The sequence below is a fragment of the Zootoca vivipara genome, chromosome 7 (assembly GCF_965207765.1).
Source record: "Zootoca vivipara chromosome 7, rZooViv2.hap1.1, whole genome shotgun sequence".
In the NCBI taxonomy this organism is placed as follows: domain Eukaryota; kingdom Metazoa; phylum Chordata; class Lepidosauria; order Squamata; family Lacertidae; genus Zootoca; species Zootoca vivipara.
The window spans coordinates 20,315,933-20,328,422 of NC_142590.1; the positions used below are offsets into that span (position 1 = coordinate 20,315,933).

The 12,490-nt window shown below is 47.8% G+C and overlaps 1 protein-coding gene across 4 annotated transcripts in view; it reads right to left on the reverse strand.

Moving 5' to 3' along the window:
• Positions 1-12,490, reverse strand: part of BCAR3 (BCAR3 adaptor protein, NSP family member) — a 103,335-nt gene that overhangs the window by 6,673 nt on the left and 84,172 nt on the right. For all 4 annotated transcript variants that reach the window (XM_088673140.1, XM_088673142.1, XM_035121711.3 and 1 more), the window contains 4 exons: positions 10,103-10,545; positions 8,920-9,020; positions 6,594-7,225; positions 175-290 (listed from right to left, as the gene is read on the reverse strand). In XM_088673140.1, the coding sequence (XP_088529266.1) occupies positions 175-290; positions 6,594-7,225; positions 8,920-9,020; positions 10,103-10,545 (1,292 nt within the window). The remainder of the gene's footprint in view (positions 1-174; positions 291-6,593; positions 7,226-8,919; positions 9,021-10,102; positions 10,546-12,490) is intronic.

Below are 12,490 nucleotides of genomic sequence, written 5' to 3' on the forward strand. Positions count from 1 at the left end.
CGTTAGGAATCTTTGCCATAATAGATAAAAAGTGGGAGGAAAGGCAGAACTGACAAATACTTTTTTTTTTTACAGAGAACAATGAACCCCTGACAGTTTTCCTCAGCAGCATGATATTTTATGCAGAGCCTACAAGGGGAAGTAAACCTGTAAGGTAGCAATAACCGTGTTTACCTTTCAATTATGTCGAGGCGCAGTTGGTGTCCATACGGCAACGTAATAAGTTCCAGGCCTGAATTCACTCCCATGATTCTCCTCATCTCTTCGGAGACCTCCAGTATCCTAGCAACCTGTCAAGTGCAGCAAGAGTGCGTACGGAATGAGTCAGGGTGGAGACAAGGCAGCCTGAACATTAACCAACATTTATACTGAAAACCCTCAGTAGCCCCAAATGCTCCTTGCTGCTTTACATGCCAGAGCAGCTACCACCCAAAGGCTGCTAGCTTGCACAAGCAATTCATAAAACGTAAGGCAGCCTCTCTCTGCAAGGGACACACAATTGTTCCATTCTAACACTTCACAGGGATCCAATGTTGGTAATACAGAGCCCCTGCTAGGGTTGCCAACTTTTCAGCCTGCAACTGCAGCTGTGCTTTTAATAGCTGCTTTTATCAGATGGTGACGCTTGCCTCCACACTGTGAGAGGGTTCACCTGTTGATTTCTACACACAGGTACTTTTAAAGTGACAAAAGAGCAGGTCAGTTTCCCCACCCCCAGTCAGCTGGCAAACCTCCCCTTTCCTTGCTGTTCCTCATTCCACTGCAGCCCACCATGAACCTCAAGAGTTGTTACCCATAGACAAAATTCCACTGAGGTTTCCTTCCACGGTCCTCGAAACGGTGGAACGGTTACCGAGCTCACGGTTCCTTTCACATCTTAACACTTAATTCTTTTTGCAATGAATTTTAGCATGTCAATAGACTGTTTCTCTAGTTGAATTAGAAACTTTTTAAAAAGCCAAGTAAATATAACCAAGTTTCTAGATTTCTACTGCATATAGTTTAAGCTATGGTCAGTTTCAGCTGTGTTGGGAAACAGTAATCAACAAAAATTGTGCATTTGAGCATAGCTTAATCTTTGCAGGCAGTCCCAGGACATGGTATAGAAAAGGCCCACAATCGGGTGTTGTCAAACATCCCAAGGGCCGGCCTTGTTGAAGCTATAGAGGTACTACCCAAGAGCCCTCTGTGTGAGATCCTGTTTCCTCATGGAAGGTGGGTTACAAGCATAAGAAACAGTGGCATGGCTTTCTCATTTACCCTAACTGCAGGTGGAGAAGGAGGCAGAGAAAAAGCCCAAACAGAAAGGCAGCAATCTCTAGGCTTGCCAAAATCCAGCCAGCGGAAAGGTGAACCAATCACGAGATCAATCTAAACGAACCCTAAGGAATTGGGTTTGGCTGCTGGCGGCTGTCTTGGTTAAACTGTTGCCCACAAGTCAACTGCTTTGAAAAGCACTTGGGCCTTTCAATAAACTGCTTCAAATTCACCTTCTGCATTTTTGTAACCCTTTTGCTAATTGTTGCCATCCACTGGTCTCAAGAAACAATGGAGTGCGCCTCCAGGGGTAAAGTCAAACCACTAGAGCAGGCATGTCCAACAGGTAGATCGTGATCTACCGGTAGATCACTGGACGTCTGTGGTAGATCACTGGCTCCCCCCCAAAGAAGCTGAACAACTGTGGCTCCCCTAAAAAACCCTCAACATTTTACCTCCTCCCTGAAAAAGCTCAACAACTTTGACCTGAACCCCAAAAAAGGGGGTAGATCACTGCCAGTTTTTAACTCTGTGAGTAGATCGCAGAACCTTGGAAGTTGGCCACCCCTGCACTAGAGAATCACAGTGCCTGCTGTGGCTGCAGAGACCACTAACTCATAACTGCTGCATTACCAGCACCAAAGTGGGCAATGCATATGGAAGTCCTGGGCTGTCCAAACAAGCCCTCCCTCTCAGCCTCGCTGATGTGGTCCAAGGGAAAGCAGAGCAATATGTTTGGCACCAGCTTGACTGCAGGAGTTGCCAGAAGGTGGTGTGCAAGGTGCCACCCAACCACCTGAGGGAGTCCACCATTTGTTTAGGGTTTACTCCTTAGCCCTCTCTTCTCACAAAGATGTCCCGCAAGACAGAGGGTTTCTGCTAATAGTAGCTATATTATACACAAATGCAACCGCACCCATTCAACCCGAATCGATTGGAAGTGACATGATCCTCGCTGCTAAAAGAAAGAGGTGAATGCACCATTGTCTCTTCCTTGGTGACCACGTTGTTGTGATTTGCCGAAACGCTTGTGCATGCGGGATGTCCTGTGTGAGATCGTCTGGGTTAGTCAATCCCCCCTTCCTAAGATCATCACCAGGAGACGAGACATGTTACAGCAGCAGGCCTGTGACAGCATTGCAAGCTTTATCACCAACAGATAAGACAAGAGAAACATCTGGCACATTTTACAACATCCGCCATAAATTGTTGTGAGTCATAATGGCAGTCATATTTTACAGCATTGTCAAAGTATCCAGCATCATCCTCATTAGGGACCTCTAGCCCCTCTGGGCTGCAGGCAGGTGGCACTAAAGTGTCATTAGTAATATTATACTCACTCACTCTAATAACGGGCCCCAAATGCTACTTGGCTTAACCAATCTCATCTGGGGACCCTCCTGTGACCGGGGCAAATGCAATGTCAGGAGACAGGCAATTCCTCTAGTGCTCGGTTTAAATTGAACATAAATATAGATTAAGCTCTCAGAGTAGAGTACTTTAAGTAATGAGGAGGAGTGCCGGAAAGGTCCTCACCATCCCTCTCGGTGCAGTGGACCGCAGCTGATGCCAACTTGATTTACAGAATCCTCAAAGAAGCTGTTGATTCTAACAAGCCTGTAATAGCTTTAGGGGGAAGCATTCAAAGGAGTGTCACTGAACCGATGACAGCAAGAGGGGAGATAACGCTGTGAAGCTGTGTGTAGATAATGCCATTTGACACCTGGGTGGTATCAAGCAGGTATTCGAAGTAATGGATCATTCTCACAGAAAGTGAGCGGGGAAGATGTGCTGCAGCACAAAAGACAAAATCCCCATCTCCCAAATAAAAACAAAGCTTATCCCAGTAACTTAGGGTGTTTCCATATATCAAGCTCACCAGCCAACAGTTGCCTCTAAACATGAAAAAAACACCCTAGAAGAGGTACTTGTGATCACAGTAGCTTGGAGTGACCACTGCGGGTTTGTATACAGCTGTTGCCATGTCTTCCCACCCTGTCAGTACATTTGGATAAGCATTTGTCAGCATGGCTCTTGCAGTATGCAACATGACCAGCCCATAGAATCACATAATTGTAGAGTTGAGAGGGATCCCAAGGGTCATCTAGTCCAACCCCCTGCAATGCAGGGATATCAACTAAAGCAGGGGTTCCCAAACTAAGGCCCGGGGGCCAGATGCGGCCCAATTGCCTTCTAAATCCGGCCCGCGGACGGTCCGGGAATCAGCATGTTTTTACATGAGTAGAATGTGTCCTTTTATTTAAAATGCATCTCTGGGTTATTTGTGGGGCATAGGAATTCATTCATATATTTTTTCAAAATATAGTCCGCCCCCCCACATGGTCTGAGGGACAGTGGACCAGCCCCCTGCTGAAAAAGTTTGCTGACCCCTGCTAAAGCATCCATGACAGATGGCCATCCAACCTCTGCTTTAAAATCTCCAAGGAAGGGAAGTCCACCATCTCCTCTTAGAATCTCCTTTCTTGTAACTTGAATCGAATCCATTGGTTCAGGCTGTACCCTCCAGAGCAGGAGAGCAAGCCTGGTCCATCCTCCATGTAACAGCCCTTTAGATATTTGAAGATGGCTATTATATCTCCTCTCCCCTCTTTTCCAGGCTAAGCATACCCAACTCCCTCAACTGTTTTCATAAGGCTTGGTTTTCATGACTCGCCTGTAAAAGTAATTTTATCACTTTCTGATACATAGTTCTGGAAATCAAATGTCCTTCCAGTGATCTGCACCAGCATATATCCCAGGCTATATCAGGAATAACTGATGCAATCCACCCTCACACCCAACCCAGTTCTCCTGACTAGGCTTAATGCAAAGAAGGCGAATGAAATCTGTATCTCATTTTTTAAAAAAATCTCCTAGACTCCCTGTGGCATTCCTAGTGGTATCTATCACAAGGAATCCTTTCCTCTGCAAAAACCTGCTGCTTAAATTGGCAAACTCGAGAGCCTACTCCCAAGTACAGTGGAACCTCGGTTTATGAACACAATTGGTTCCGGAAGTCTGTTCATAAACTGAAGCGAACTTTCCCATTGAAAGTAATGGAAAGTGGATTAATCTGTTCCAGATGGTCCGCGGGGTTCTTAAACTGAAGCGTTCATAAACTGAAGCGAACTTTCCCATTGAAAGTAATGGAAAGTGGATTAATCCGTTCCAGATGGGTCCGCGGAGTACTTAAACTGAAGCGTTCATAAACTGAAGCATGGGTGTAATTGGTTCCGGAAGTCTGTTCATAAACTGAAGCGAACTTTCCCATTGAAAGTAATGGAAAATGAATTAATCCGTTCCAGATGGGTCCGCGGTGTTCATAAACCGAAAATTCATAAACTGAGGTGTTCATAAACCGAGGTTCCACTGTATACCCCAAACAATTGCCAGGAGGATCTAAAATCTTTGTTGCTGCAAACACAGACAGCTCCACTTATTTCAAAGACAGCTCCACTAGAGGGCAGAGTTAGCATGCCAGGAATCTTGGATCCAGCTGCTGTGGAGTCTATGTAGTTATTAGCTACCTTGCTGGCTGACTGCATCCTGGGACAGATACATGGGGAATCAAAAGTGATTTGGGCCTTTACCAAAACTCAGGCGAGATCAATACTCCTACAATAAATGAGCATTCCTTTCTCGTTCTTGCAGCCTCTTCTGCCGCTATAATGCACAAAGCTATTTCCTGGAGCTCTGCTGATTAGCACAACTGTTGTCTCCTGAGCCATTCTGTCTTTCACAGAAACACAGCCATCTAACCCAAGCCCTTCTCTCAAGACCAGAAATCTTTTTCGTTTCATCAGACAAGGTTGAGATTCCCACCACCTCACCCCAAGCAAACAATATGGTAGCGCTCTTCTTGTGCAGACTTTCAGTCTGGACTGGATGGCCCTTGTGGTCTCTTCCAACTCTATGATTCTAAGGAAATCACCCAGAAGGAAATTATTATATAGTGCAGGGGTCGGCAAGGCTTACTGGGCATGGGCCAGATCATTCCCGTGGAGATTCTCTGTGGGCCGGGCCGGTGCAGCGTGACGCCGGAAATCACATCTGTGCATGTCTGCGGCACCAGAAATCGCTTCTGCGCATGCCCAGACACCGAAAATTATGCCTGCACAGAAGCGATTTTTGGCACCTGGGCATGTGCAGAAACGATTTCCGGCTCCGCGGACATGTGCAGATGTGATTTCCAGCGTCAGCATGTGCAGAAGCAATTTCCAGAGCCGCAGAAGAGAGTCCCTGTGCTGCACTGGTTTAGGGACTCGCCAGGCGGCTCGGTTCGGGGGCAGCTTCTGGCCCATGGGCCTTAGGTTGCCGACCTCTGATATAGTGCATCCACTTCCCAACAGTCACAATTCCTTCTGGGCAAGTAACATGCCAGAAACCACTAGCCGTGATCTGTCCATATATGAATGCAGCCACAGTCAAATCATCAACGGCACCAACCAATGATCTGATTGAGGCTACACTGTTCTGGCTGCTAAGTCGGACCTGGAGTCAAATGTGCTGCATTATGCTGTTCTGCATTGAGCGTGCAGAAACAGAAATCAAGCACCAGGTATTTTGTGGCTCAAAAATGCCTTCCATCAGAGATGAGTTGGTGCACAGGCTACATACACCCTCTCCTGCCACACTGTCCTGCTTGTGTTAGGGTCTGCGTTGGATTACTGCAATGCACATGTTATGCGAGGCTGCTTTTGAACAGCATTTGAAAACTTGCCACTGGTCCAAAATGCAGCAGCAAGTGGTGGAACTACCAACACAATAATTTTAAAGAACATACAGTACACACGTAAAGCACAAGAGAACCCTGTGAACTGTAGTTTCCCCTGATAGAGCTACGTATTACCTCCCAGCACCCTTAACAAACTACAGTTCCCATGATTCTTTTTTTTGGGGGGGGGGGAGTCATGTGCACTGGATGTACTTTAAATGTATGGTGCAGATTGGCTCCTTGTCATTAAGGAGGATCCACCAAAATGAAATGCCCTTTTCCTAGGTTTCTAGTTTAGACAAACTCCTGGTCTGTCCCCTGCACTGGGGGAGGCTTGGGAGCAGCAGGCGGGCGGTGAGCCGCTGCCCTGCGCTCCCAGGCTGCTCTGGGGGGGGGAGCCATGCCGCTTTGCCGGTGGCCACCCTCCATTCCCCCTTCCTTAGGTAGCTGGGGGAGGCTTGGGAGCGGCAGGCAGGCAGCGTGCTGCTTGGGGGGGGGGGGGAAGCCACATAGTAAGGCCACAAATATAAGCTGCACTTTGGAAACTTGGAAAAAAAGTGTGGCTTATATTCAGGCCAATACGGTACTACTACTTTTTTTAAAAAAGAAACAGACAGTTTACCTTGCAGTCCATTTTAAGCATATGCAGAGCGATTCTCTTTGCACTGTTGTTTGTGAACAGCTCCTTCACCCTTTTCAGCATCGCTGTCTCCAAGGGTTTGTTTTCCAAGGGAAGGAGCTTGGACTTGAAATCATTAGGCTTGAAACTGGAGAACATCTCAAGAACAGGCGCGACAAAGACGCTGCTCTCTTTGCACATCTCCGTCTGGGCCGCGAGTGGGTCCGCAGCACTCAGCAAGGAATCATTGTCGCCCAGGATCAAGTAGCTCCTTTTGGAATGCCTGGATGAATGTGTCCCATTCTCCCTCGTTACCAGATGCTCTACAAAGCTGTCCTTCTGGCATAAAGGTTGCTTTGTCACCCCGCAGTCTGTGGGAAACGCTGCGTTCAGTTCACAATACAGTGCCTCCGAACCGTGTGGTGACCTCAGAAAGGGGACTTTGCTGGGCTTGGGTGGAGGCCTGGGGTACAGCTGGCTGTCAGAACCCCTGAGAGCATTGATGAGGTGCAATTCGGAGGCGGCTCTCCGGAACATCTGAGGGCTCAGTGCGGGCTCACTGCCTGTCCTGAACGCTGGTGACTTTGGACAAGGGCTGGTTTCAACTTCAGTTCCCTGAGATGGGTACCTGGAACCTGGAAGTGAAAAGGAGGAGGCAACACAGGTTAGGAGGTATCAAATGGCAAGGGAGCAGCGTTTGTCAGGGAGACAGAGAAGGAAGACGACTTCCAAAATCTGGAGTCACATGACCTTGGAAAGAAATGGCAGGCTTTCCTTCCCATTCCAGTCATTGCACAGGCAATGGGTGAGCGAGGTGTTGAAAGGCCACAAGTGTAGCTGACCTCAGGATTCACTCACAAAAGGGCATCACAAAGCGATCTACCCCTATCACGTTTTCACACACTGACGTTGCCTTGTGAAAGTGTTCACTCAACAAGTTACTGGCTGGTTTTTGAAGGGTGGAGCATGCAGGCAACATGCAGCCTCCAGGCCCATCTTGCCTGCAACGTACTCACATTCGAGATCTGGAGTCCCCTGAAGATGACAGAGGAGGGAGAAATGCACAAACCAGTCATTCTCTAATGTCCTGGAGCTGAACAGAGAGGCATACTAGGCTCCCTTGTGCCCTTGCTAAAGGAGCTGAGACAGAGTGGAGAGGCGTGATTTTTGCACTCTTCTGGGCTTGTGCCCTTGGCAACCTGGCCAACCCCTAGGTACGCCCTTGTCTGGAGAGGCAGGAGTGTTCAGAGAGAAAGAAACAGAGTTCTGTCAAGCCAAGCAGGACTTGCTCTTCAGGCAAGTGCTGCACTCTTGCACAGAGGCATCATTTCCATGCTGGATTTTTCATATCTGAACATAATGAATATGTCACTCCTGGAGCCAATTCTGTGTACTCATTATTTCCTTGGTTAAAGTATTCTTTTGATTGTTTTTCTATACCACCCTTCATCTGAGGATTACAGTTAGCACAAATACACATACCATAGTTACAAACCAAACAATATATTTTGGATGCCTTGCATTCTTCCCAATGCCATATACTTAAGATGCATAGTTTAGAGACAATGAAGCAAAAAGCTCCACCAATAAACAGGTCCTCCTCCCCCCTCCCACCCCCCCCCCCACCCCAAAATCAGAGATATACAGAGCAGCTGCACTGTCACATTATTCTGCGGTGAGTATGATAATGTTCTGGGCTGTACAGTCAGAAGTGGAAAATCTCCAGGGCTTGGAATAGGAACTGGTTGGTAACTGAATCTGATGGGTAAGAGCAGAAATGAGAGCTTGTGACTCACAAGAAATAGCCCCACATTTTGCACGGAAAGAACATTTTCCGAAAAGGGAACCTGAGTGCACAAGGAGTTATGACAGGAATGGATTTCAGAGCATAGCTCATGTAAAGCTAATTGTTTCCAGAATGCAGGAAAATACCTACAAAGACCTTTAAGGCACATGCAAATCCTGTCATTGTAGATGCAAAGCTCCAGGTGGCATGTGAGATTTTGCTAAGGGCAACTTTAGCTAGATGGAAAGGGCAGGTGGGGGGCAATGTCCCACACTCTCCAAAGTCTTATGAGGGAAGTCCAGCCAACGCTTCTACCTCTTGTTTGGTTCTTCAAAATTGGGGGATAGAAGAGAAAGGCAGGGATTATGCAATGAATGGACAGCATGTACTTTACGCACACACAACGTGTTTGTTGTTTTCTTGTGCCCAGACAATAAAAAGTGTACAATTCCCCAAGGACATGTTTAAAACAAGCTCAATGAACAGCCCACCGCCGCAACACCCTCCGTTTTGCTCCAAACACATAGCTCAGGTGACACATACGGATTGGCAGGTAGCTTTCTGACTGGTGAGCCTTCAGGGGAAATCTCTTCTCCTGAACATGGTCCAAGCAGGCTGGATGGCTACCACTTTTTTCCTTGTTTCTGTAAAGGGGAGGAACGTCACAATGTTAATTAATGTTAATTAATGTTAATTTTTTTAAAGTTCTCCTTTATGCCTCTGCACACAGACCATACTCTTAGAGCCATAGGCTGATCTGCTCTCAGGCTGCACATCCCTGCTTGATCTCTCCATTGCCAGGTCACCAGACATCTGACTCTCTTGACTGATGATCCCAAAGCACAAAACCACGAAAAAGTCTGTCCCCACCACCATGTCTATAGACACAATTCTCGCTCTGAACCCAAGCCACCCTCACAGGATTGTTTTGAGGATAAAATGGGGTGGGGAGAGAACAATGTACACTGGCTTGAACTTTGTGAGCAAAAGGAGTGACATTAATGAATGTGGATTTAGTTGATTTGCAATGCTACTTAAAAGCAGTGCCAGGAACAAGGATGTATGGATCTCTAGAACCTTAAACAGCTGGATGATGGGGGAGAACAGGGAGATGGACTTGTAGTAGCAGCACTGGGCATAGGGTTGCCTAACCTTTCTCCCAGCAACATTTGCTCAACAGAAATCACTGCCACAAAGCTACTAATAGGCTCATTTGGGTGGGTGGGGGAAATAAAAACACAGGCACCAGCCTTTCCCCCAAAGCAGGGCTAATAGATGTTTTAAGAGCAAAGGGTTGATAGATTTTAAAAGAGATCCAGGCAGGGAGAAAAGGTTAAAGAGTCCTTCTCAAGTAGTAGTAGCATTTATTAAATTTGCATTACTGGCCTATACCTGTAGAGATCTCAGGGCAGTTCACAACATAAAATCACAGTATTAAAAAGTATGGCTTCCCCCAGCCATTTCAGACAAACTAAAGCTGTTTTTAGGCTTTAAAAAAAAAACAAAGTCAAGAAACCCAATCATGGATCTTCCACACAGATCCATAAGTGGATGGGTTCCCTTTGGCAGACAGTTGCTCTTCAACATGGAGAATGATGGGAAGGGGTAGAGCTTCCTTGATCATGCATACTCTCCTCTCCACCTTTGTATAATTAGAGCCACATTCTGATCTCCTGAATAGGGTGTCCATTCTCAAACTCTCACAGCTGGCGCAAGATAGCCGTACCTTAAAAGGTTTCCTCGGGCTGAATTCTGCTCTCTGGCCTGGCGAGTGCACATATTAAGGCTCAGTCTTTTCGGAGTTTCCACTTTTCCTTCCGGAATTCCGGCCTCCCTTTGCAGGGCTGAAGAAGTGCCATATTTTTCTTCCAGACACCTCAACGGGACGGTCCTGTTGATGGGCTGAAATATAATTGTTCCGCTCTGCTTTGAGATTGGCCGGCGGTTCCCCACATAGCAGCGGACCAGGCCAGGGATGCTGTCGAAACTTTCGTCCTCAAATTGGTACTGAACACGGCAGTAGGCTTCGTTGAGCCTCAAGATGGTTTTGTTGATCTTGAAGTGCTGAGAGGTGTTTTTCCATTGACAGGTAAGGACAAAATTCCCAGGGCTTGAGAGTGAGTCCCTGATCAAGAAATCTCCATCTCTCTGAACAAGGCTTTCAGACACCTTTAAGAGAGAATCAGAATGAGATTAGCCACTATTGGGCAAATGTATCCTTACTTTCTTTTACTGAAAGCCTCAGCGTATTTTCATTTTTTTTTAAAAAAAAAAGTTAGAATGTTTTGTCGTAATCTATCACAAAAGTTGTTGCATTTAAATAAAATGGCAAAACATTAAAGATATATCCTAGAGCAGTGTTTCCCAAACGTGGGTCTCCAACTGTTTTTGGACTACAATTTCCATTATCCCTGACCAATGGTCTTGGCAGCTAGGGATAATGGGAGTTGTAGTCCAAAAACAGCTGGAGACCCAAGTTTGGGAAACACTGCCCTAGAGTAACCATCCCCACAACCAGGTGTCCTCCAGGTGTTTCCAGATGTTCAATCATCCCTGACAATTCACTTTGAGGCTGGTGTGAGTTGCAGTCCAGCTATAGTTCTGGAATTGGACCATACCACTATTCAGCATAGCCAGCTAAGTCACAGGCCCTTCCCCTTTTCTGAGCTTCCCATACAGTTTTTTCCATCTCAGTGATATGGAACACTTCAACCTGGCACTCTGTCTTCTGGTATTGTGCTTAGGCTCCAGTGCCTGACAAAGATAGTTCAAACTGCTACTTTTAAATTTGGACCTTGCAAAAGACTAAGATCAGCTTCGCAGCCCAAATTCTGATTAGCCTAGGTAGAATCCATGGGATACCCTGTCATGGCGAAGTTAAATCCCTACCCTTGTTTACATCTGGAAACAAGGCCATGGAATCCATTTAGCAAAAGGAAGCTCTGGTAGGCACCTGGCACCCAGGGCCAGTGCTAGGGTTTTTTGCGCCCTAGGCGAGATCACCTTCTGGCGCCCCCCCCTTAATAAATAATAAAATAAAAATATAAATAAATAGAAAAAATAGAAATAGGAAATAGGAAAAAATTAAGTGTGGGGGGGAACAGCTGAGAGGCGTGGTGAGGCGGCCCCAGGCTCGCACTCCACTGCGGCTGTCAGCTTTTGAGCGGCTTCAGGCCGCTCTCCTGAGGCACACACACACCTCAGGATAGCGGCCTGAAGCCGCTCAACAGTGACAGGCACGGAGGAAGCAGCCCCCCCAGGCTCACATGAGCCTGGGGCGGCCGCCTCCACTGCAGCTGTCAGCTGTTGAGCGGCTTCAGGCCGCTCTCCGGAGGCACACACGCGCCTCAGGATAGCAGCCTGAAGCTGCTCAAAAGGTGACAGGCACAGTGGAGGCGGCCCCAGGCAGCGGCGGCGGGCAGGCTGGCCAGCGCCCCCTCCAGTTTGGCACCCTAGGCAGCTGCCTATTTTGCCTAAATGGATGCGCCGGCTCTGCTGGCACCCTAACATTAGGAAAGGGATTCCTCATTCACAACTCTGAATTACTGGGCACACTGAGCTCTGGACTGGAAGCCAAAACACCTCCATTCCTTCTTGCTAACAACACTGAGGCTTTGGACACATTACAGGCTTAAAACACAGCTGAGAGGCGTGGTGAGGCGGCCCCAGGCTCGCACTCCACTGCGGCTGTCAGCTTTTGAGCGGCTTCAGGCCGCTCTCCTGAGGCACACGCACACCTCAGGATAGCGGCCTGAAGCCGCTCAACAGTGACAGGCACGGAGGAAGCAGCCCCCCCAGGCTCACATGAGCCTGGGGCGGCCGCCTCCACTGCAGCTGTCAGCTGTTGAGCGGCTTCAGGCCGCTCTCCGGAGGCACACACGCGCCTCAGGATAGCAGCCTGAAGCTGCTCAAAAGGTGACAGGCACAGTGGAGGCGGCCCCAGGCAGCGGCGGCGGGCAGGCTGGCCAGCGCCCCCTCCAGTTTGGCACCCTAGGCAGCTGCCTATTTTGCCTAAATGGATGCGCCGGCTCTGCTGGCACCCTAACATTAGGAAAGGGATTCCTCATTCACAACTCTGAATTACTGGGCACACTGAGCTCTGGACTGGAAGCCA